The sequence below is a fragment of the Ascaphus truei genome, chromosome 6 (assembly GCF_040206685.1).
Source record: "Ascaphus truei isolate aAscTru1 chromosome 6, aAscTru1.hap1, whole genome shotgun sequence".
NCBI classification, from domain to species: Eukaryota; Metazoa; Chordata; class Amphibia; order Anura; family Ascaphidae; genus Ascaphus; species Ascaphus truei.
This window is the reverse complement of record NC_134488.1, coordinates 137973205-137999717: the sequence shown is the minus strand read 5'-3', so window position 1 is coordinate 137999717 and position 26513 is coordinate 137973205. Positions and strand designations below refer to the sequence as shown.

Here is a 26513-nt window from a genome sequence, read left to right as displayed (position 1 = left end):
CTATTCCTTCGTTATTTCATCATCAATTAAGCAGGTAAAAGGTCTGGAGTTGATTCCAGGTGTGGCATTCGCATTCGGTCGCATCTGTGACTGAACGCCGGTGGCCAATTAGTAGCAGCGAAACTATTCAGATTCACAGCTAAGTGAGACTACAGACCACTTCAGCATAATGCGGAGAGCACATATTATTAGAAATAACAACATGGAAATATAAAACAAGAACATTTTCCTTTAAATATAAGAATGATACAAATAACCTGTTATAACTTAAAAGTTATAAGTTATACCTTTATCCTTTTAAAATGCTCGTTTTATGCACCATAAAGTCACTTTGCATTGTGATTCAGTGTAACACAGACACACGTGTGCACTTAAATGAGAGCGTCTTAGTCGCTGTTATCCCTAAACATGCCTGGCTTTAGAGATAGGTCTCTCCCTTGTGTGTGTTCTCTTGTGTCTCATCAGGCTGGACAAACGACTAAATCCCTTCCCACATTCCCCACATACATGCGGTCTCTCCCCTGTGTGTGTCCTCTTGTGTCCGATTAGGCTTGATAAGTCACTAAATCCCTTCCCACATTCCCCACATACATGCGGTCTCTCTCCTGTGTGTGTCCTCTTGTGTGTGTCCAGGTGGGATAACCGATTAAATCCCTTCCCACATTCCCCACATACATGTGGTCTCTCCCCTGTGTGTGTCCTCTTGTGTGTGTTCAGGTGGGATAACCGACTAAATCCCTTCTCACATTCCCCACATACATGCGGTCTCTCCCCTGTGTGTGTCCTCTTGTGTGTGTTCAGGTGGGATAACTGACTAAATTCCTTCCCACATTCCCCACATACATGCAGTCTCTCCCCTGTGTGTGTCCTCTTGTGTGTATCCAGGCTTGATAACCGACTAAATCCCTTCTCACATTCCCCACATACATGTGGCCTCTCCCCTGTGTGTGTCCTCATGTGTGTGTCCAGGTGGGATAACCGACTAAATCCCTTCCCACATTCCCCACATACATATGGTCTCTCCCCTGTGTGTGTCCTTGTGTGTGTGTTCAGGCTGGATAACACACTAAACCCCTTCCCACATTCCCCACATACATATGGTCTCTCCCCTGTGTGTGTCCTCTTGTGTGTGTTCAGGCTTAATAACACACTAAATCCCTTCCCACATTCCCCACATACATGCGGTCTCTCCCCTGTGTGCGTCCTCATATGTATGTTCAGGTGTGATAACTGATTAAATCCCTTCCCACATTCCCCACATACATGCACTCTCTCACCTTTGTGTGTCCTCTTGTGTGTGTTCAGGTTAGATAACACACTAAATCCCTTCCCACATTCCCCACATACATGCGGTCTCTCCCCTGTGTGTGTCCTCATGTGTGTGTTCAGGTTGGTTAACACACTAAATCCCTTCCCACATTCCCCACATACATGTGGTCTCTCCCCTGTGTGTGTCCTCATATGTGTGTTCAGGCTGGATAACTGATTAAATCCCTTCCCACATTGCCTACATACATGCGGTCTCTCTCCTGTGTGTGTCCTTTTGTGTGTGCTCAGGCTTAATAACACACTAAATCCCTTCCCACATTCCCCACATACATGCGGTCTCTCCCCTGTGTGCGTCCTCATATGTATGTTCAGGTGTGATAACTGATTAAATCCCTTCCCACATTCCCCACATACATGCAGTCTCTCACCTTTGTGTATCCTCTTGTGTGTGTTCAGGTTAGATAACACACTAAATCCCTTCCCACATTCCCCACATACATGCGGTCTCTCCCCTGTGTGTGTCCTCATGTGTGTGTTTAGGTTGGTTAACACACTAAATCCCTTCCCACATTCCCCACATACATGCGGTCTCTCCCCTGTGTGTGTCCTCATGTGTGTATTCAGGTGGGATAACTGATTAAATCCCTTCCCACATTCCCTACATACATGCGGTCTCTCTCCTGTGTGCGTCCTTTTGTGTGTGTTCAGGCTGGATAACTGATTAAATCCCTTCGCACATTCTCCACATACATGGGGTCTCTCCCCGGTCTGTGTCCGCTTGTGTAGGTTCTGGTGTGACAACCAAGTCAGATTATTCCCACTTTCTACAAGATCTTTTCCGGTGGCACCTTCTAATATACCTTCTTTTGAATAAGAAGCAGTTACATTGTTTATTAATTGCCTTGACTGGGTGAAAGTTGCATTTTCTGTCATATTTATTGGAATGTTGCAAGATTGTTCTGTCCTCATCTTTTCCATATTCTCATTTGGGTGTTTGAACTTCAGACGTATGAGCAGGTAATCCTGGCTGCTAAAAGCAACCTTGCAGTCTTGGCATGGATGGATTATTGGTGCTTGGCTTTGTACTAGACGAGACAAAAAAAGTCACAGTTACACAAACTGTCTTACAGAAGGCCATGCAGGCGAGGTAAATTGGAATATCACAAACAGTTCAGGATGAAAGTAAACTGTAGATGTATATTGTACAAAGGAAGTGTTTAGCACAACATGTGCAGCATTAGGGCCGGGAGAGAAGATGTAGTGGATCATACAGTTAAGGTGAATCTAAAGATTTAAAAAGAAATCTCACTTGCTGGAAAACTCAATTAAAGTGGCAGAAATCTTGTCAAATCCTTTGTTACATCAAAAAAAAGGGGGAAAAGAATCCCTTTCTAACGCACTCAGTGTTGTGTAATGAGTTAGATACAATAAAACCTTTTATTGGTAATTAATACAAAATAATGAAAAACAGGAGTGGTGTTAATAGATCCATGGCCAATCCCAATGAACAACACATTACTTATAAACATATACTCTATAATAATATAGCAGTGAATCAATTGCTGACCCTGATGGAAAACATATATTGATGTTCAACGGAGTCTCTTGGAGGTAATTTCCTATTCCGTAGAATATATAGACCTGGTAGTATATACCTATAAGGGCTACGGACTCCCATTATTATAGTTAATACTGAAACTGCAGGATGTTAAAAGCAAATCCGGAGCACTAAATCTCTTAAAGGAGATAAACCAAAAGGGGTTAAGACAAAAAGTTGATCTAAAAAACTGCGTAAAAAAACATGTAAAGCATATCCACATACTAAGTAGTGTTTAGCTGTGAGTTGTATTCATAATTAATTACTTTGTTGGTTACTGGTTCAATTAATTCATTGTTGTGTTGCCTAATTGTTTTATTAATTAATTGCTTTGCTGGTTACTGGTTCAATTAATTCATTGTTTTGTTAGTTAGTGCTTTTATTAATTGCATTTGTTGGCTAGTGTTTTTAGTTATTGAATTGGGGTGTTTAGGTGTTACTGTAAGTTTTATTATTGTGTCTTTTGGGCATTCACGTATTTTGATTAGGGTGCCCATTGAGTGCTATAGTGGCGTATCATGCCCATATTATATGGGTTTGATGTACCACTATGGCACTCAATAAGTACAGTGTGGGTATAGGTGGTCCGGGGTGGTTGGTTAGGCCTCCCGGGTGGGTAGCGGGGCAGGGTGGCTTAACCCCTTAATTACTGTAGTGGTTATTAACCGCTAAGGTAATTAAGGGTTTAGGGCCATTAGATTGTATTTTGCTATGTATTCTTTCTGGCAACGGAGGAGATGGACCTGCAGTAAGCTGACGAGGACGCCCTTCATATTGGCAGGGGTATGTAGAACGGTTTTTATTTACTTTATGCTGGCTTGCTAATGTTGTGTTTAATAATGGGCAAATAATCTATTTTCCCTATCTGGACAATAGTTTTTTTGCCCATTAATGTACTGTATGTGTTTGGTGGGGGGGGGGGGGGGGTGGAAGAGAGGTGTATTTATTGAAATGTAGGCCATGTTTTAGTTTTTTTAAATACAGGAATGGTACCGCAGGCCAGCGGGGACCCACAAAGACTACGCGAGGCCACCCACGGGGACCACAAAGACCCCCAGACGCCCACGGGAACCGGGGACCCCTATGGAGCCCTGTGGCAGGACGGCCTGTAGCCGAGGTCAGGGAACAGTCCACACGTATAGTTTCAGGATAATGAAAAACGTTCAATGGCTTTATTTCTCCATTACAACATAACATGCGGGTACACTGTCCCGTTAAACAAATAAATCCTGCTCCATGTTGGGAGAAAAACTGACTAACACAGCAGACCTATCTAGCAGGCTGGCTGGCTAAACCATAACCAAACCTTCAGAGTCTTTTAAGCAGTCATGAAACAAATGAAACAAATCTTACTTTGGCTGTAGTAAGTAGTGTGCTGTATCCGTCTGTCTAGCAGCACATCTATCCATGTGCTCTGGTCTGAGAGAGCCAGCTACTGCTAGTAACAACATCCTTTTCTACCTTGCTGGCTCTCAGGTGTCAGATTACATCCTGACTACCTAACTTCCACCTGAGTTAACCCTTATGAGTGCTGGATGAAGCACTCAGACATATGTCTCCCAGGCGTAACTGATAGGAGTTGACTTCACTCAGTCACATACCTCCCCTGTTTGTGTGTGGCTAGTGTCCCACACGGCTGAAGCCCGACCCTCCACTCCTTCTCTTGACAAAAAATCAGCATTTCCATAGTCCTTTCCAGGTCTATGCTGAATGTCAAAAGAGAAGGGTTGGAGGGCCATATACCACCTGGTCAACCTTGAGTTTGTGTCCTTCATGGTGTTTAACCACTTCAAGGGCGCATGGTCAGTGACCAGGGTGAAGTGTACTCCGGCGACATAATGTCTCAAGGCCTCAATTGCCCATTTTTCCGCGAGGCACTCCTTCTCAATGACGGAATACCTCTCTTCCCTTGGGAACAGCTTCCGGCTGATGAACAGTATGGGATGTTCAACACCATCAAATTGCTGGGACAGCACTGCTCCCAGTCCTACCTCTGAGGCATCCGTCTGGATGATGAAGGGCTCTTTAAAATCTGGGCTCCGAAGAGCGGGGCCCTCTGACAGGCACTTTTTAAGCATGTCAAAGGCGTCTTGGCACTTCCAAGACCATTTAACTTGGGTCGGGGCACTCTTGTTTGTCAGATCTGTTAGGGGTGCAGAAATTTCTGAAAAATTGGGGATAAACCGCCTGTAATACCCTGCTAACCCCAAAAGGGCACGGACCTGTGTCTTTGTCTGTGGGGTGGGGTCTTCCTTTATGGCGGCCACCTTGCTAGCTAGTGGCCTTACTATCCCTCCCCCAACGGCATAGCCCAAGTACTTTGTAGTGGATTTACCCAGGGCACATTTTTTTGGATTTGCAGTGAGTCCTGCTTCTCTTAAGGACGTTAGGACTGCCCTTAACCTTTTTATATGCGACTGCCAGTGTTTGCTATAGATGAAAATGTCATCCAAGTAGGCCGTTGCATATGCCCTATGGGGTCGTAGTACCTTGTCCATTAACCTTTGGAACGTGGCTGGAGCCCCATGTAACCCAAATGGCATAGTGACGAATTGGTATAAACCGAGAGGGGTGGCGAAGGCAGTTTTGCATTTGGATTCTTCTGCTAGAGGTATCTGCCAATATCCTTTCGTGAGATCTAGGGTGGAGATATACTCTGCTTTACCAAGCGAGTCAAGCAATTCATCCACCCTAGGCATGGGGTATGCATCAAATCTGGATACAGCATTTACCTTTCGCAGATAGACGCAAAACCTCACCTTCCCATCTGGTTTAGGGACCAACACGATAGGGCTACACCATTCGCTGTGGGACTCCTCGATCCCGCCCAATTCCAACATGTCTATTATCTCCCTCTCTACCAGGTCTTATCGGCCCTCTGGCAATCTATAGGGACGGTACCGTACTTTTACGCCAGGTTCTGTCTCAATCCTATGTGACACTAAATCAGTCTGCCCTGGCAGCTCAGAAAAAACATCTGGGAACTGGTCACATACCTCTAGTAGGTCTGACCTTTGTTCCGTTGTTAACTGCCCTCCCATGGGAACCTGATGGTCATTGTACGTACTACCCTTTAGAAGCTGTGGACCCAAATCCGTCTCTCCTTCCCGAGGGTGAATGAACAGCGATCTCATCGTTTTCCAGGGTTTCAGGAGGTTCACGTGGTAAATTTGTTTACCGTTCCTGGACCCTGGTTGAGAGATCTCATAGTTCACCTCCCCGGTGCAGCGGAGAACTTGGAAAGGACCCTGCCACTTCGCAAGGAGTTTACTCTCTGATGTCGGTAATAGTAGCATCACTTGGTCCCCAGGTTGGAAGACCCTCAAGCGAGCATTTTGGTTGTACTGCCTCTCTTGACGTTCTTGGGCAGATTTGAGGTTTTCCTTAGCAAACCGACCTATCATGTCTAGGTGGTTTCTAAGGTCTATGACATACTGAAGGGTATTCTTGGAGGGGGAAGGCTCCTCCTCCCAGGATTCCTTCAGTAGATCGAGAATACCCCGAGGTTGGCGTCCATATAGGAGCTCAAACGGGGAGAAGCCTGTGGATGATTGGGGATCTTCTCGTACCGCAAACAACAGGAAAGGGAGAAGTTCATCCCAAGCTCGCTTTTCAGTGTCCACAAACTTCCTAAGCATGGTTTTTAAAGTACGGTTAAACCTCTCTACCAATCCATCAGTCTGAAGATGGTAGACCGAGGTCCGGACGGATTTTACCTCCAATAACTTCAGGACATCCTGCATTAACTTTGCCATGAAATTTGTTCCCTGGTCAGTTAACATTACTTGGGGAAGTCCTACGCTAGAAAACAGTTCTAACAGCCTGTGAGCAACCTGTTTAGCAGTGGCTGATCTCAGAGGGAAGGCCTCAGGATATCTGGGTGCATAATCTACAACAACGAGTATAAATTTATGTCCCTTCGCAGAGGGTTCTAAAGGTCCGACCAGATCTACCCCAATTCTCTCGAATGGGATGGCTACCAAGGGCAGAGGAACCAAGGGAGCCGGCTTCTGTCCTTTTTGGCTAGTTAACTGGCATTCAGGACATGTCTCACATAGTTTCATGATGTCACCATGTATGCCTGGCCAGTAAAACCAGAACGAGATGCGGTCCGTGGTCTTATCTCTGCCCAAATGACCACCCCATGGGAGAGTATGGGCTAGGGTGAACACTGTTTTAATTAACCCTTTAGGGACTAGCATCTGTCGAATGACCTCCCCTGTTTGTGTAACCTTATTCACACGATATAGGATGTCATTCAACAGTTCAAAATGTGGGAACACTTTTACACCTTGTTCATCCATTATCTTGTTGTTGACCTGTACCACCTTCTCATATTGTCTAGCCAGAGCTGGGCCCTCCCTCTGCCTCTGACGGAAGTCAGGAAGATCCAGGTCTGGCAACATTCCCGTATCTATCTGTTCCCCACCCTGGTCATCCCCGGCCATGACCTGCAGTCATTTGGGCTGACTAATGTTACCAAGAGTCCCAGCCTTTCTTAACCAGTCCTCTTTTTCCGCACGTCTCTGTTTACGTGTCTTTGGGACATGGTGTCTACGGGGAAAAATCTCTGGGGAAAAAGGGAACAAGTCTCCGGGCTTCTCCGGTACCAGAGAAGTAGGCTCCGTAGGAGTAGGAGCCAACAATGTTTCGAGGTAGGGCCAGTCTCGGCCAAGTAGAACAGGAGCAGGTAGCCAGGGAGCAACTCCCACTAGTAGGCTAGCCTCTTGATCCTGGATACGCAGTAGAACGTTCGCCGTCGGGTATCTCTTTGTATCCCCATGGATACACTCGATATTCCAAGGAGTCATAAGATAGTCTATTGCTTGGAATTAGGCCCTCTAGGATCAGGGTTTTTCCAGAGCCCGAGTCCAGCATGGCGTTTACTTTTGTCCCCTCCAGAGATGCTGAGACTAACCACGGATTGTGGTCCTCTCGGAGACAAGCTGTGGCAGTGGTTCTGCCATATGAACAGTCCATCTCATCATCTCCTGAGTCCGCAACCTCGGTCGTCAGCGGAAGCTCTCGACGGGGCTCGGTGTTTGGACCTCTCCGCTGTTGGATGGGATCCTCCCTTCTGGTTGGTGGGGTTATCCTCTCCACCGGGTGGGTGACAGGAGTCCAGGTTCTCGGGGAATACTGTGGGTGGCGGCCTCCCTTGAGTGATCCAGTGGCCTCGGACCCGGGACGGGCGTCTCTGCGGGAGTTTGTACCAGGAACCCTCCGAGATGGGAAAGGGTCTTCCGATCGGGTTGACTGGATCTCCCGAGCTGGCGGGTTGTAGACCCCTCGATTGTCTGCTCTCCTGCCTCTAGCATCACCGGAAGCAACTGATGTTTGCACCGGCCGTTCCCAGCTATCCTGTTGGGTGTCGTCGCCCAGGAAGTTTTCCATCAAGCGGACTGCTGACTCCAGGGAAAATGCAGCGTGTCTTTTTACCCAGGAGCGGGAGGAGGGGGGCAGTATCTGTATGAACTGTTCGAGCACAAACTGTTCAAGGATTTCTGCCTTGGTATGCTTCTCCGGTTGTATCCACCTGGTACATAAGTCTACTAAGCGGTGGGCTACGACCCGGGGTCTGTCTCTGTTTGTATATTTGACTGTCCGGAACCGCTGTCGGTAGGTCTCTGGCGTGAGGCCTAGGCGATCCAGAATAGCAGCCTTTAGTTTCTGATAGTCCATGGCCTCGTCCGCTGGAAGAGCCTGGTAGGCTGCTTGAGCTTCCCCTATGAGGAGTGGAGCCAGAGTCGTTACCCAGCGATCAACTGTCCAGCTGTGGGCCGTGGCTACCCTTTCAAAAGTGAGGAGAAATGCCTCTGGGTCTTCGGTTGGCTTCATTTTAGGCAGCATCACCGGTGGGTTATTTGGAATCCCTGGTCTGCCTGGGGCTGGGCCTTCGGCCAGCAATTGGAGTAGCTTTTCCTCTCGCCGGGCCTGTTGCTCATCTTACTGGGCTTGTAGCTCAGCTTGCTTCTCTGCTAGCTGGAGCTGTTGCTCAAGGAACTGAGAAAAAATTATCTGCATTTTTTTTCTTTCTGTGTGGCCCTTCAGATACAGGGGCCGTCCGACATCCCACTTCTGACACCACTTGTGGCAGGACGGCCTGTAGCCGAGGTCAGGAAACAGTCCACACGTGTAGTTTCAGGATAATGAAAAACGTTCAATGGCTTTATTTCTCCATTACAACATAACATGCGGGTACACTGTCCCGTTAAACAAATAAATCCTGCTCCATGTTGGGAGAAAAACTGACTAACACAGCAGACCTATCTAGCAGGCTGGCTGGCTAAACCATAACCAAACCTTCAGAGGTTTTTAAGCAGTCATGAAACAAATGAAACAAATCTTACTTTGGCTGCAGTAAGTAGTGTGCTGTATCCGTCTGTCTAGCAGCACATCTATCCATGTGCTCTGGTCTGAGAGAGCCAGCTACTGCTAGTAACAATATCCTTTTCTACCTTGCTAGCTCTAAGGTGTCAGATTACATCCTGACTACCTAACTTCCACCTGAGTTAACCCTTATGAGTGCTGGATGAAGCACTCAGACATATGTCTCCCAGGCGTAACTGATAGGAGTTGACTTCACTCTGTCACAAGCCCCCAGACACCTGTGGGCCCCGAGACCCCTGTGGGAACAACTCGAGGGCCCAGAGACCCCTTTGGGGACAACTCGAGGGCCCCCTGGCACCTGTGAGGATGACCCGGGGACCCCCAGACCATCCATGGACCCCATTGGGGCCCGCGGGGACCACCTGGAGGCCCACAGAGCCTAGCAGGGGCCAACTGAGGGCCCCCAGTGGGTACCCCCGGGGTGCACTGTGGGGCCTGCGGACACCCAGGGACCCCCACCGGCCTGTGGTATTAATCCTGTGTGTACAGGGGGTGGGTTGTGTTTTGGTGGTTATTACATATTTTAATTGAAAATGTATTACTAGAGTATTGTAGCAGGGGGTCTCCGGAGCAGAACCGCGTTGTTTTCAGGTCCAGGGACCCCCTGCTTCCAGAGATACAGACCAGGTTATGGGGTGCCAGTATCTCCTATGCATGTAAATGTCCCGCGTCACGTGATCGGGACATTTCAATGCATAGGAGATACCGGCATCCCATAACGGGGCCTGTATCTCGGGAAGCAGGGGGTCCCGGACCTCAAATCAATGCGGTTCTGCTCCAGGGACCCCCTGCTCATGTACACAAGTAATAAAATTAAAATGTAAAAAAAGATTTTTTTTAGGCGAGATTTTTTTAAATGTTGCTATCACTGGTATTCAAGGCTTTCTGCATACCGTGATAGCAACGCTGCCATAAATGGCGATTTAAAAACCCTGGCGATTTTTTCTATTGGACTTTAGTGCATGAGGCCCTCAGTGTCCGCAGATGGGATAGCTACCGACCCCACTAAGGTCAAAGCCATGGTGAACTGGCCGAGATCAGAAAACGTAATGGAGCTACGCTCCTTCTTAGGATTCTGCGGGTACTATCGCCGCTTCGTAGAAGGATATTCTAGTAAGACCAAGGTCCTCAATAATCTTCAAGATCTACATAGAAAACTCTTGCCAGAAGTCCACATCCGCGCGGCTCCCCTTCGAAGACAAGTGGACGTCCGCCTGCAAAAAGGTGTTCGTAGGCCTCAAAAAGAGCCTCACTGAAGCCCCCGTCTTGGCTTACGCCGATCCCGAGCAGCCATATATTTTACATGTGGACGCAAGCTTCAATGGGCTGGGAGCGGTGTTGCACAAAAAATATCCTACTGGTCTTCACTCCGTGGCTTATGTGAGCCGTAGCTTGACCCCCAGCGAGCAAAATTACCCCGTCCACATGCTGGAATTCCTCGCTCTCAAGTTGGCGATTGTTGACAAACTCCATGACAACTTGTATAGAGATGCCTTTGAAGTATGCATGTATTGTATTGTATTGTATGTCTTTATTTATATAGCGCCATTAATGTACATAGCGCTTCACAGCAGTAATACATGTGGTAATCCAATAAATAACAGATAATATAAATAACAGATCATGGGAATAAGTGCTTTAGACATTAAGGAAGAGGAGTCCCTGCTCCGAGGAGCTTACAGTCTAATTGGTAGGTAGGGAGAACGTACAGAGACAGTAGGAGGGAGTTCTGGTAAGTGCATCTGCAGGGGGCCAAGCTTTATGTGCCATGTGTTCAGAATAGCCACAGTGCTATTCATATGCTTCTTTAAGCAAGTGTGTCTTAAGGTGGGTCTTAAAGGTGGATAGAGAGGGTGCTAGTCGGGTACTGAGGGGAAGGGCATTCCAGAGGTGAGGGGCAGTCAATGAAAAAGGTTTAAGGCGGGAGAGGGCTTTAGATACAAAGGGGGTAGAAAGAAGACATCCTTGAGAAGAACGCAAGAGTCTGGATGGTGCATAACGAGAAATTAGGGCTGAGATGTAAGGAGGGGCAGAGGAGTGTAAAGCTTTAAAAGTGAGGAGAAGAATGGAGTGTGAGATGAGGGATTTGATCGGAAGCCAGGAGAGGGATTTCATGAGGGGAGATGCTGAGACAGATCTAGGAAAGAGTAAAGTGATTCTGGCAGCAGCGTTAAGGATAGATTGTAGGGGAGACAGGTGAGAGGCAGGAAGGCCGGACAGCAGGAGGTTACAGTAATCAAGACGGGAGAGAATGAGGGCCTGAGTCAGAGTTTTAGCAGTCGAGCAACAGAGGAAAGGGCGTATCTTTATTATATTGCGGAGGAAAAAGCGACAGGTTTTAGAAATGTTTTGAATGTGAGGGGCGAATGTGAGAGAGGAGTCGAGTGTGACCCCTAGGCAGCGTGCTTGGGCTACTGGGTGAATGATCGTAGTTCCAACAGTAATGTGGAAGGAGGTAGTAGGGCCAGGTTTGAGAGGAAGTATGAGGAGCTCTGTTTTAGCCATGTTGAGTTTAAGGCGGCGGAGGGCCATCCAGGATGATATAGCAGAGAGACATTCAGAAACTTTGGTTTGTACAGCAGGTGTAAGGTCGGGTGTTGAGAAATATATTTGTGTGTCGTCAGCATAGAGGTGATAATTAAACCCAAAAGATGTTATTAGGTCACCTAGAGAGAGTGTATACAGAGAAAAGAGAAGAGGTCCCAGGACAGAGCCCTGGGGTACCCCCACAGAGAGATCAATAGAGGAGGAGGTATTAGCAGAAGAGACACTGAAAGTACGATGGGAGAGGTAGGATGAGATCCAGGATAGAGCTTTGTTCCGAATGCCAAGAGTATGGAGAATGTGAAGGAGAAGAGGGTGGTCCACGGTGTCAAATGCTGCAGAGAGGTCGAGTAATATGAGCAGAGTGTAATGACCTCTGTCTTTGGCAGCATGGAGGTCGTCAGTTATTTTAGTGAGGGCTGTTTCCGTGGAGTGAGCAGTTCGGAAGCCAGATTGTAGAGGGTCTAGGAGAGAATAGGTATGGAGAAAATGGAGCAAGCGAGCGAATACAAGACATTCAAGGAGTTTAGAGGCAAAAGGCAGGAGGGAGACAGGCCGATAGTTAGAAAGACAGGTAGGGTCAAGCTTGCTGTTTTTGAGTAATGGTATGACTGTTGCATGTTTGAAGGAGGATGGAAAGGTTCCAGAGCAGAGGGAGGAGTTAAAAATGTGCGTGAGCGTAGGGATTATAGTAGGAGCAAGAGGTTTTAGGAGATGGGAGGGAATGGGGTCAAGAGGGCAAGTGGTAGAGGGAGACGAGGCGATCAACAGCGACACATCCTCCTCTGAGACAGTGGAAAAAGAGTCAAGGAAGGCAGGAGGAGAGTTAGGAAGAGGTGTAGGATGGGAGGAAGAAACAGAAGGGATGTTCTGACGTATGGATTCCACCTTTTCCTTAAAATAGTCAGCAAAGTCCTGAGCGGAGATGGAGGAAGGAGAGGCAGCTGAGGGTGGTTTGAGTAGAGTATCAAAGACAGAGAACAGTCGGCGTGGGTTAGACTTGTGCATGTTGATTAGTGAAGAAAAGTAGGCTTGTTTAGCTTGCGAGAGGGCAGAGTTGAAACAGGATAGCATAAATTTGTAGTGAAGGAAGTCTGCGAGAGTGTGAGACTTCCTCCAGAGGCGTTCAGAGGAACGAGTGGAGGAACGCAGCATGCGCGTGTGGGAATTTAGCCAGGGTCTAGGGTTAGAAGGGCGAGTATGGCAGAGAGAAAGCGGGGCATGTAGATCAAAGAGAGGAGGACAAGGCAGAGTTGTAGTTCCTGACCAGTTTGTCAGGGTCTGTAGCAGAGCTTAGAGAGGAGAGGGAGGAGTGTAACGTGGACTCAAAGTCAGGTAAGTGAATAGAGCGCAGGTTTCTGCAGAACCGGGGGGTAGATGGAGGTGGAGAAGGGGAGAAGCGAGATAGAGAGAATGAGATGAGGTGATGGTCAGAGAGAGGAAAAGGGGAAATGGAGAAATCAGAGAGAGAGAAGTTTTTAGTGAAAACCAGGTCTAAGTAGTGGCCATCCTTGTGGGTGCTGGCTGCAGTCCACTGTTGAAGGCCAAAAGAAGAGGTTAGAGAAAGAAAGCGGAAAGCCCAAGGGAGAGAGGGGTCATCAATGTGGCAATTGAAGTCCCCAAGGAGAAGAACAGGGGAGTCTGAGGAGAGGAAGAAAGAGAGCCAGGATTCAAAGTGAGAGAGAAAGGCAGAAGGGGGGTGAGTAGAGGTAGGTGGGCGATAGATGACCGCCACATGAACAGGGAGAGGAGAGAAGATCTGGACAGTGTGAACCTCAAAGGAGGGAAAGGCAAGAGAGGGGGGAATAGGAAGAGTTCGGTAATGGCAGAGAGAGGAGAGCAGGAGTCCCACACCTCCACCCCTGCCATCAGGGCGCGGAGTGTGGGAGAAGGAAAGGCCACCATAAGAGAGGGCAGCTTCCAGAGCAGAGTCAGACTGAGTGAGCCAGGTCTCAGTTATAGCAAAGAGAAGCAGGGAGTGAGAAAGAAAGAAGTCATGCACAGAGAGGAACTTGTTAGAGAGGGAGCGAGCATTCCAAAGGGCACAAGAGAAAGGGAGAGAGGAGGGAGGGTGGCAGGGAATGGGTATGAGGTTGGAGGGGTTAACACCAGAAGGAGTAGAAGTTGTATGTGGGAGGCGAGGACGAGAGCAAGTAGAAATAAGGCAGGGACCAGGATTGGGAGAGATATCCCCAGAAGCAAGGAGGAGAAGCATGGATAGAAAGAGGATGTGTGAGGATGATTTATAGGGGTGTGTTTTAGTGCAGGGTGTATAGTTGTGTGGTGACATAGGACGCAGGTAAGAAAGGAGTTCATGTGAACTGAGAAGTGGGGCAGAAAGGAGAGATGGAGATATATGAATAGAGTTAGAGACATAAGGAGACTGGTGGAAGGAAGTGCATAATTTGAAAATAAGTGAGGTTGCAGCAAATATAAAAAATAAAGGCAGCCTCACAGCAATAGTTAAGTGTTGAGATGTGCAGTCTTAGATAGATGATATCCTCTTTTCCAACGTAGATCAAAAGCAGGAATCAGAAGTAGTAGGTGATGTCCACTTTTCCACTTCTTTTTGAACTTCCTTTTTAAACTTCATATTCTACTTGAAACATTTCTACTTTTAGAAAGTCACCTGGTTGGCACAACAAACTTAATTAGCACATGTGAGGGTAGTTAAAGCAAATGGTTTTTCTAAGGTGGGTGTTGCCTTGCCTTGCAGAAGTGTGAAAGCTGAATTAAATTAAGACACTAGGGGGATGATTTACAGACAGACAATTGGAATATGTTTTTACCTAGATAGAACTAAATACACAGCAGGGGAGGATATCAGGATAGACAGACAATTGGAATATGTTTTTACCTAGATAGAACTAAATACACAGCAGGGGAGGATATCAGGATAGACAGACAATTGGAATATGTTTTTACCTAGATAGAACTAAATACACAGCAGCGGAGGATATCAGGATAGACAGACAATTGGAATATGTTTTTACCTGAGGAAAGAGAAGAGATGAGATGAGTGAGTGATTCAATAGTCTTCCTTCCTTTTTAAACTTCATATTCTACTTGAAACATTTCTACATAAAAGCATATCTGCTTACAAGCATGGCTGCTAGCAGCAATGGCTGTTAGGAGTTTACTTACATACTTTTAGAAAGTCACCTGGTTGGCACAACAAACTTAATTAGCACATGTGAGGGTAGTTAAAGCAAATGGTTTTTCTAAGGTGGGTGTTGCCTTGCCTTGCACAAGTGTGAAAGTTGTATTAAATTAAGACACTAGGGGGATGATTTACAGACAGACAATTGGAATATGTTTTTACCTAGATAGAACTAAATACACAGCAGGGGAGGATATCAGGATAGACAGACAATTGGAATATGTTTTTACCTAGATAGAACTAAATACACAGCAGGGGAGGATATCAGGATAGACAGACAATTGGAATATGTTTTTACCTGTTGGCTTAACATCAGCATATTTATTTATTTATATGTAAATTAAGTGTGATTCAGCACCACCCGCATGCAGCAATTCAGGCAGTGCAGCAGTTAATCCGGCAAGCAATCAAGGGTAGCCACTCCCCCGTGGTTGCTATAACAACCGAGAGCTATTTAAAGTGCACGTTTACTGCGTGCATGTACCTTTGAGAAAGCGCGATCATGCGCGAAACGTGCGTCAAGTGACCAGAACGCGATGACGTCATCACATCGAGCGGACGCCTCCTAGCAGTGGGATGAAACTGCTGCGGCTGCAGCTGCTGATTTAGCAGGCTACAACCCTCCAACTCGGCACCCCGCTTCCTCTGCCTACACTGTAGGATCGTGAGCTGCTGCAACGGACACCCCCAGTCCCCATAAGCTAAGTTATATTATGGATGGCCAGTCAGATGTTATTTTTTGAGGTCACTGCACCTGATAGCGACGTACACTATAGCCGCTCCTCTGACAGGCATACTCTCTAAACATTGTATTATCTGGGGGGCCCACACCGTCGGCCTTATTAGGGGTATCCCACACACTTAGGGTAACATCACTCAGTGCAACACTCACTGTGGATAACATCCTATGCACTGAGTCAATACTGCTATGAGCACTCTGATCAAGTACAGTGCTTCTGTTGCCTGCTTTCTGGGAGACTCCACTCAGTGAGCCTCTGTATTTCCATCAAGCAGAGACTCCACTCAGTGAGCCTCCGTATTTCCATCAAGCAGAGACTCCACTCAGTGACCTCTGCATTTACTGTGTTATATTATCATGAGGCTATAACTGGATACGGTCACTGAACCGTGCCTCGGGGCAGTAGCAGAGCACGCTTTGTGCTTGCCCTACGCAGAGGGTACTACTCACTAGCCACGTAGTTAATAACTATGTATGTGGTTTTATTTCATGTTATATGTATTACTTGTTACATCCTTTTGTTGATTTCATTTGTGTTCTGGAGTTGACATACACCCCAACTCTGTGTGGTCTTATTATACGTATGAAGGGGTTATATGACCCACGAACTGTATATGAACCGCCTCTTCAGACCCAGTATCAGCATACCTTTCTATAGGTGTGCTGGTTTTTGATAATAGAATTCCTGCTAACAGGACGGGTTTTCAAGTCTGTAGTTACACTTTTTGGCGAGACTTTGCAGCTTTCTGTAGCCCACACCTTGGTGGTGTATTGTCATTCATTATCTTCCATATACACACTTGGGAAGATCTATTCTTGGTTTGTTTTAAGGGACTGGCCGTGGACCATTTCTACCATTTCCCTCTATACAATATGTTTTTACTATTTGGTGATTAAAAGGTTTTTAATGTTATCAACCATACCACTCTGATTTACCTTTCTGAGTGCGTTCAAGGAGGAACTTGTCTGTCTGTTTATGTTATATAAATTTGGAGAAGAAGTCTGAGAACTCCTTAGCTATCGCTTTTTCGTTGAACGTTTTTACTCCTGGTTTGGTTTGAATAACCGATATTTGTGACTTAGTTCTCAGCTTGGAGGCCAATAGCCGATCCGCCTTGTTACCCGTATCATAAAACTTTTGTTTGGTCCATCTTAGTGCCCTCTCCACCTCGTCTAGTTGGATCTGCTTAAGTTCAGTCCTGGTTTTATCTAATAATTTAAAAAATTTTTTTGATGGATTGCTTTTATGTTTTTGTTCTATTTATTTTACTTTTTCCGATAGTTCTTTATAAAGTTTTTGTTTCTCCTTTTTTTTTATGTGATGCTATGGAAATGAACGCTCCTCTTATTGTTGCCTTATGGCTTCCCATAGCATCGCTGGGGATTCCACCGTTCCCTCGTTCAGCATAAAGTATTCTATAAGTTTTTGTTTGATACTATCCTCTACTTCTAAATGGTTGAGTAGGGAGTCATTCAGTTTCCAATTATATTGATTGTTTTTACAAAAGGGTAGAGAGAGCACCAACTCTACCGGGGCGTGATCTGACCATGAGATAGAGCCTATTTCTGCCTGGAAGACCTCTTTGGTACCTAGGAAATAGTCAATCCTCGAATAGGTCTGGTGCGGGGAGGAGTAGAACGTGAAGTCCCGCTGCCCCTGGTGTTGTGCTCTCCAAATATAGATGAGTGAGTATTCTTTTAATATATCTCTAAATTCTTTGGCCTTTTCTGTTTGTCTAGGGTGGGGAGCTCCCACTGCGCTTGACCTGTCTTGGTCTGGAATGGCTACCATATTCAGGTCTCCTGCCATGATTATCGCCCAATTAGGTTGAGCTGATAGGGAGTCACACACTTCCCTTAGAAATTTTGTCTGGCCTTCATTAGGGGCGTAAACATTGACCAATATTGTTTCCACTCCGGATAAAGATCCATATAAAATTAGAAATCTGCCTTCTGGATCTGCTATCTCTTTGTTTAGAATAAATGGTGTAGTGTGTTTAAATAATATAGCTACTCCTCGCTTTTTGGCAGAGTAAGAAGCATAATATGCTTGGGGGTAAACTCTCTTGAAGGTGTTTGGGGGGATTTTTGTATTAAAGTTAGGGGGGATGGTCGGTAGAATCTCGTGGGGTCTGGATGTTTTGTATATAGAACCTCTCATTCCTCACCAGCCGGGATCCTCTGCGTGGCAATTGTCTGGGAGGTTCTTGGTATTCTCACCGGCGGTCGCTGATTTTGATCTTCATCTGCATCCTCAGGGGCTGATCCGTCATTCGTGTGGGAGAGACCCAGTCCTCTCAAAAATCGTGGGCCATCTTCGGCATATGACAAGGTATGAAACTTCTCCCCTGATTGAACCACAATTTTGAAGGGGAATCCCCACCGGTATTTCACCTTATTGTCTCGTAACTTTTGTGTCAGGGGCTTCAATTCTCTTCGTCGATCTATAGTTGCCATAGATAAGTCACTGTAGATTTCTATGTGCGAGTTGCGAAATTGCAGGTTTCCCTTCTCCCTACCGGCTGTTAGAATTCTTTCTTTTGTTGAGTAATAATGGAGTCTGATGAGGACGTCCCTAGCCCTCTTGGGGTCTGTTGATTTGAGGCCCGGGGCTCTCTGGGCTCGATCCATCTCCATTTTTTCTGGTGTTAGGGCAGGTACCAGGTATACAAATAGATCTGTTAGGTAGGGGTGCAGCTGCTCAGTGTCAACCGATTCCGGAATGTATCTTACCTGGAGGTTTTGCCGGCGATCACGGTTTTCTTGTTCTTCAGCATTTTCTCTGAACGCTCTTATTTCAAAATGCAGACGGTTGATTTCGTCCTCCGCCGAGGAGTGGGCCTGCTCAAGCGCCTCCACTTTGTGATTTAGAGTGTCCGTTTTGACTGCTATTAAGTTCATGTCCGATCGTAGGGTGTTCACAGCTTTGGACAGGTCTTCTTGGAACCCTATACGCATTCATATAAATAGGGCTTCTAGATAGTCCTTGTTTATTTCTGTGCTTACTCCTTCCATTTCTTGATCCTGGGCACCGCTCGGGCCTTCCAGCGTGCTCATCAGGCCGCCATCTTGGGTAGATTCGCAACTACCCGCGGTCATCTGACTCGGTGGGAAATAGTTCAATACACTATGCTCGGCTGCTTTTTTGAGCTTGTTACTCATCCTGTATACCTTCCCCTGTTCTTTTGTTTTGTGGTGGAAATTCGTCCGATCAGCGCTGTTTTAGTATACTATTCGATGGAGGGCTCTGGAGCTCTCTCCTCAAGTGTCCATACGCGGTGACGTCACCGGAAGTCTCCGAGCAGATTTCTTTTAAGTATACATTTTACTCTATGATGCATTGATAATTCCTTTTTTCAAGCAAGCTCATATACTTCAATCAATTACAGATTGTTATTTTGTGTTCATGATTTTGAAGCATTGAACCACAGAACTTTCTTTCTATTTTTCTTACATTAATGCGATAAGATGTTGTTATACAGAACATTAAGAGGCTGATGAGTACGGAGACCAGAGTCAGAGAGAGAAAGATCAGTGCAAGGCTGCGCTTATAGTGCCGGCAACAGCGACGCAACTTGGCGGCAAAACAAATGCATTGCCGCCATCGCGTGCGCTTATAGTAAGCGCGAAGCGACGGAATGGTCGCGATCACTGGAAGTCATCTCTATTTGATTTTCCAGCGACCGTAGCCTAACCGTCGCGTCGCCGGCACTATAAGCGTAGCCTTAGAATACAGACAGAATAACGCACGTTAGAGAGCGGGTGTGCCTCCATATTGCTGTTTTTCTTACAGTATGTAGAACTGGCGGGATAGAGAAACTGGTATTATCTGCCCGAGTTTCTCCTTTTGTCACCAATAATTCCCACATCATGGTCATTGTTTTGTCCTGCTAGGTTTTGCCCTGAACATGACCTCAATCCCTCGCTAATATCTGCGCAGTGACACAAACTGTCACTTAGATACTGTATCGGGGAGCACCCCGAGATTACTGCGAATGTTTATTTATTTACCCTTTATAAAATGTCATTATTTGTATTTGGTGTTTTAAAGTCCCATTTAACCCACATTCATTCTGTGCCTGGAAGCTGCTTTCCCCTTTATTGCTCAGGCTGTTGTTCTATGTTCCTGCGGCTCTCGTGTCCTCACTTACTGTACCGTTTCTTCTTTACCTGCTTATTCTGCTCATTTCAATGTTTCATTAGCTAAAAATAACACTTGTGGCTACGTTTGCATGTCTCAGACAGGTCTTCCACTGCAGCAAGGGATTCTGGGTAATGACATGCAAATGAGCACTCAGTAATTTAACGTGGGACCCCTATAAGCTTATGCCTGCCGCATTACACAGCCGGGGATTTGTGCTGAGAAACCTGTGTAATACGGCACGCGCACACACACCTTGTGCTGAGAAAGCGGTGTAATACGGCACACACACACACACACACACACACACACACACACACACCCACCTTGTGCTGAGAAATCTGTGTAATACGGCACACATGCACCTTGTGCTGAGAAAGCTGTGTAATACGGCACACATGCACACACACACACACACACACACACACACACACACACACACACACACACACACACACACACCTTGTGCTGAGAAATCTGTGTAATACGGCACACATGCACCTTGTGCTGAGAAAGCTGTGTAATACGACACACACACACACACACCTTGTGCTGAGAAAGCTGTGTAATACAGCACACATGCACACACATACACACACACACCTTGTGCTGAGAAAGCTGTGTAATACAGCACACATGCACACACATACACACACACACCTTGTGCTGAGAAAGCTGTGTAATACAGCACACATGCACACACATACACACACACACCTTGTGCTGAGAAAGCTGTGTAATACAGCACACATGCACACACATACACCTTGTGCTGAGAAAGCTGTGTAATACAGCACACATGCACACACATACACACACACACCTTGTGCTGAGAAAGCTGTGTAATACGGCACACATGCACACACACCTTGTGCTGAGAAAGCTGTGTAATACGGCACACACACACACACACACACACACACACACACACACACACACACCTTGTGCTGAGAAAGCTGTGTAATACGGCACACACACACACACACTTATCGGGGTCCCATGTTCATATGGATAAGAAGTAAAGAGTGGCGCACTGCGAGTGCTCATTCGCATGTCATTACCCAGAATCCCTGGCTGCAGTGGAAGTGCTGTGTGCTAAGAGATAATAGGGAATGGCAGGGTTGCAGACCTGACTGGGACGTGCGAATGTTCCCACACATGGTACTCTTTTCTGCTGCGCACTGTACGTGGGGGTTTGTGTCACTTTGTTTTAATGTCTGATGAAAGACACAGAAATTCGGGCTCCCCATCAGTTTTCAGGAGTTGGGCAAAGAATCTGACATCAAAATATTCCTTCCTAGTCCTGTTACGGGGTTAGGGGCTTCTCCGAATGTCCCACCCTCTATCCTTCAAATGTATATTGTTTCATGGTATATCTTTATTCTCTCTGTGTCCCACATTTCTGTTTATCACCCCCAGGTCGTACTATGTTTGTTACTGTATAATTCCCTGTGTTCCTATGTTATCTGTATGTGGATATCAGTTTAACATGTGCATGCATGGTCATTAATATGATTGATATATTTGTACGGTTATGTGTCCTCTATCCGGCGCCTGTGCTGTGCGCAGTGACACTGACCTGACTGGCGGTCAAGTCACAACCGCACAGCTCATTGAGGGGAGCAGGTGGCGGTGTCTGTGTGAGAAGAGTGTGTGCGTCTGTGTGAGAAGAGTGCGCGCGCGTCTGTGTGAGAAGAGTGCGCGCGCGTCTGTGTGAGAAGAGTGCGCGCGCGTCTGTGTGAGAAGAGTGCGCGCGTCTGTGTGAGAAGAGTGCGCGCGCGTCTGTGTGAGAAGAGTGCGCGCGCGTCTGTGTGAGTTTTTAAAGCTTCCAGTGACTGAGCTCCAGATCAGAACCAACGCTAACACCACCCTAAGGCTTTGTCCCCACTGGCGCTGAGCTCGCTCATGCTTGGAGAGCTCTCCAAGCATGAGCGCGGGTTGTCCTTTAAAATTTTGCAAGCACTCGCAGGGGGGTGGGGGGACGATGCAGGAGAAGCTGAGCGCGCTAGAGAGTATAACAATTTTGTTTATCTAAGCGCAGAGCTCCGACGAGCGTGTGTGCGCGCGCGCGCATCGCGTGAGCGGGGACTTGCATATATATTTATATGCAAGTCACCTCGCCAATCGCCGCCCGCTCAGCGCTAGCGGGGACGCAGCCTAATTCCTGTTACTAGTTTTAAATACCTGCGCATATGGTTTGACTCCCACTTAACATTCGGGATACACATTGATACCCTGATATCCAAAACCTATGCCACACTAGGTGTACTTTACAGGAACAAATCCTCCCTATGGCCGCGCTTATAGTGCTGGCGACAGCCGATGATGTCACCCGTCGCCACCCACGAAAGTTGTAATTTGTTTTTCTGCGACTGTCAGCAGTGACGTCACTAAAGGGGGCGGGCCGTGCAATTTGATTGGTTTACAGACAGTCACATGTGGCGACTCTCTCTAAAAAATCAAATAGACCCGGCTACCAATTTTTCAGACGCTCCCTCGCACTTACTATAAGCGCATGGCGACGGAGTCAATTGTCACGGTCACGGGCACTATAAGCGCAGCCTTAGCCTGCTGGTCAGAAAGCGTGTCGCACAGCAGATGCTAATGCCAATTATCGACTATGGAGACATAGTATACGGCTCCGCACTCCAAACCCACCTTAGCAAACTTGACACCCTTTACAATACAATATGCCGTTTTGTTCTCCAATGCAATTACAACACACATCTCTGCGAAATGCTCAGAGAACTAGAATGGTCGTCACTCGAGTCCAGGCACAAAGTTCACCTTTCCTGTCTTGCCCAAATACTTTCTGGGCAAGCTACCCGCCTTCCTGAACAAGCTCCTCCCCCCTACCACATGCAGCACTTATCATCTGAGATCAGACTCCAAAAGACTGTTCATGGTCCCAAGGTTCAGCAAAGTATCCGGCCGCTCCTCCTTCACTTACTGTGCCCCCCAAAACTGGAACAACCAAACCGGAGACTCTCACAGTCACCACCAGTCTAAGGCCGCGCTTATAGTGACGGCGACGCGACGTCGCTGAAAACAAACGCATTGCCGCCGCCGCGTATGCTTATAGTAAGCGCGATGGCGACAATGCAATGTCTTGTATATAATGTATACCCTGCTCACTTATGTAACTGTATTTCTAACCATGTATTATTTGTCATCATAACTCTATGCCCATGACATGCGTGAGAACGAGAGGTAACTCTCACTGTATTACTGCCTGTAACACATGTTATAACTCTGTGCCCAGGACATGCGTGAGAACGAGCGGTAACTCTCACTGTATTACTGCCTGTAACATGTTATAACTCTGTGCCCAGGACATGCGTGAGAGCGAGAGGTAACTCTCACTGTATTACTTCCTGTAACACATGTTATAACTGTGCCCAGGACATGCGTGAGAACAAGAGGTAACTCTCACTGTATTACTTCCTGTAACACATGTTATAACTCTGTGCCCAGGACATGCGTGAGAACGAGAGGTAACTCTCACTGTATTACTGCCTGTAACACATGTTATAACTCTGTGCCCAGGACATGCGTGAGAACGAGAGGTAACTCTCACTGTATTACTGCCTGTAACACGTTATAACTCTGTGCCCAGGACATGCGTGAGAACGAGAGGTAACTCTCACTGTATTACTGCCTGTAACACGTTATAACTCTGTGCCCAGGACATGCGTGAGAACGAGAGGTAACTCTCACTGTATTACTGCCTGTAACACATGTTATAACTCTGTGCCCAGGACATGCTTGAGAGATAGAGGTAACTCTCACTGTATTACTGCCTGTAACACATGTTATAACTCTGTGCCCAGGACATGCGTGAGAACGAGAGGTAACTCTCACTGTATTACTTCCTGTAACACATGTTATAACTCTGTGCCCAGGACATACGTGAGAACGAGAGGTAACTCTCACTGTATTACTGCCTGTAACACGTTATAACTTTGTGCTCAGGACATACGTGAGAACGAGAGGTAACTCTCACTGTATTACTTCCTGTAACACATGTTATAACTCTGTGCCCAGGACATGCGTGAGAACGAGAGGTAACTCTCACTGTATTACTGCCTGTAACACGTTATAACTCTGTGCCCAGGACATGCGTGAGAACGAGAGGTAACTCTCACTGTATTACTGCCTGTAACACGTTATAACTCTGTGCCCAGGACATGCGTGAGAACGAGAGGTAACTCTCACTGTATTACTGCCTGTAACACGTTATAACTCTGTGCCCAGGACATGCGTGAGAACGAGAGGTAACTCTCACTGTATTACTGCCTGTAACACGTTATAACTCTGTGCCCAGGACATGCGTGAGAACGAGAGGTAACTCTCACTGTATTACTGCCTGTAACACGTTATAACTCTGTGCCCAGGACATGCGTGAGAACGAGAGGTAACTCTCACTGTATTACTGCCTGTAACACATGTTATAACTCTGTGCCCAGGACATGCGTGAGAACGAGAGGTAACTCTCACTGTATTACTTCCTGTAACACGTTATAACTCTGTGCCCAGGACATGCGTGAGAACGAGAGGTAACTCTCACTGTATTACTTCCTGTAACACGTTATAACTCTGTGCCCAGGACATGCGTGCGAACGAGAGGTAACTCTCACTGTATTACTTCCTGTAACACGTTATAACTCTGTGCCCAGGACATGCGTGAGAACGAGAGGTAACTCTCACTGTATTACTTCCTGTAACACGTTATAACTCTGTGCCCAGGACATGCGTGAGAACGAGAGGTAACTCTCACTGTATTACTGCCTGTAACACGTTATAACTCTGTGCCCAGGACATGCGTGAGAACGAGAGGTAACTCTCACTGTATTACTGCCTGTAACACGTTATAACTCTGTGCCCAGGACATGCGTGAGAACGAGAGGTAACTCTCACTGTATTACTGCCTGTAACACATGTTATAACTCTGTGCCCAGGACATGCGTGAGAACGAGAGGTAACTCTCACTGTATTACTTCCTGTAACACATGTTATAACTCTGTGCCCAGGACATGCGTGAGAACGAGAGGTAACTCTCACTGTATTACTGCCTGTAACACACGTTATAACTCTGTGCCCAGGACATGCGTGAGAACGAGAGGTAACTCTCACTGTATTACTGCCTGTAACACATCTTATAAATAAATAAAAGTGTGTGTGTGTCTGTGTGAGAATGTGTGTGTGTCTGTATGAGTGTGTGTGTGTCGGTGTGAGTGTGTGTGTGTGTCTGTATGAGTGTGTGTATGTGTCTGTATGAGAAAGCGTGTGTGTGTCTGTATGAGGGACAGAGTGTGTGCCTATATGAGAGAGCGTGTCTGTATGAGAGTTTGTGTCAAAGACACTGACAGGGTGATGGGCAGGGGGTGAGAGGCAGAGGGTGAGGGGCGGGGGGGTGAGGGGCGGGGGATGAGGGGGGGGGGGGGTGAGGGGCGGGGGGTGAGGGGCAGGAGGTGAGGGGCGGGGGGGTGAGGGAGGGGCGGGGGGGGTGAGGGAGGGGCGGGGGGGTGAGGGGCGGGGGGGTGAGGGAGGGGCGGGGGGGTGAGGGGCGGGGGGGTGGGGGGGGAGGGGGGGGTGGGGGGGTAGGGGCGGGGGGGTGGGGGGGGAGGGGCGGGGGGGTGGGGGGGTGGGGGGGGAGGGGCGGGGGGGTGGGGGGGTGGGGGGGGAGGGGCGGGGGGGTGGGGGGGGAGGGGTGGGGGGGTGGGGGGGAGGGGCGGGGGGGTGGGGGGGGAGGGGTGGGGGGGTGGGGGGGAGGGGCGGGGGGGTGGGGGGGGAGGGGCGGGGGGGTGGGGGGGAGGGGTGGGGGGGTGGGGGGGAGGGGCGGGGGGGTGGGGGGGGAGGGGCGGGGGGGTGGGGGGGGAGGGGCGGGGGGGTGGGGGGGGAGGGGCGGGGGGGTGGGGGGTGAGGGGCGGGCGGGCGGGGGGGTGAGGGGCGGGCGGGCGGGGGGGTGAGGGGCGGGCGGTGAGGGACAGCCGTCCCCTCTAACAAAGGCTGGCTCCTAAAACTTGTGCCTGGCTCCCAAGTACTGCATATGTGCCCCTCCCCCCTTATTATTATTACCCGGGTAGCAGAGCCCCTCCCCCCTCATTGTTTTACCCGTGTAGCAGAGCCCCTACCTGCCCCCCTTATTATTATTACCCGGGTAACAGAGCCCCCGCCCTTATTATTACCCCCCCGGGTAACAGAGCCCCTACCTGCCTCCGCTGCAGGGAGCTGCTCAGCTGCTTCGCTCTGTGTGCAGAGCTGATCGGGGACAGTGGGGCATTCGGGACTACAATTCCCAGAAGCCTCGGTTGGGTCACATGGCCCATGTCAGCCAATCAGGCGCGAGCAGCCATAATGCCCAGATTATATGCAGCACTAAAGGTAATAACTAGAGGTTATGGCTGCTCTCGCCTGATTGGCTGAGACGGGCCATGTGACTCAACCGATGCTTCTGGGAATTGTAGTCCCGAATGCCCCACTCTCCCCGATCAGCTCTGCACACAGAGCGAAGCAGCGGAGCCGGGGGCAGGTAGGGGCTCTGTTACCCGGGGGGTAATAACAATTAGGGGGGGAGGGGCTCTGCTACACGGGTAATAATAATAAGGGGGGCAGGTAGGGGCTCTGTTACACGGGTAATAATAATAAGGGGGGCAGGTAGGGGCTCTGTTAC

General features: G+C 47.8%; 1 protein-coding gene across 1 annotated transcript; it reads right to left on the bottom strand.

Annotated features, from left to right (window-relative positions):
- Window positions 1-209: 209 nt before the first annotated feature.
- Window positions 210-26113, bottom strand: LOC142497973 (uncharacterized). The gene is made up of 2 exons (XM_075606460.1): window positions 26053-26113; window positions 210-2354 (listed from the first exon to the last, which is right to left on the bottom strand). The coding sequence occupies exon 2, from the start codon at window positions 2245-2247 to the stop codon at window positions 403-405; it is 1845 nt and encodes a 614-aa protein (XP_075462575.1). The 5' UTR covers window positions 2248-2354; window positions 26053-26113; the 3' UTR covers window positions 210-402.
- Window positions 26114-26513: the final 400 nt, after the last annotated feature.

Coding starts and splice junctions, on each gene's coding strand:
- LOC142497973 (XM_075606460.1), bottom strand. CDS start 2,247: ATGGAAAAGATGAGGACAGAACAATCTTGCAACATTCCAATAAATATG.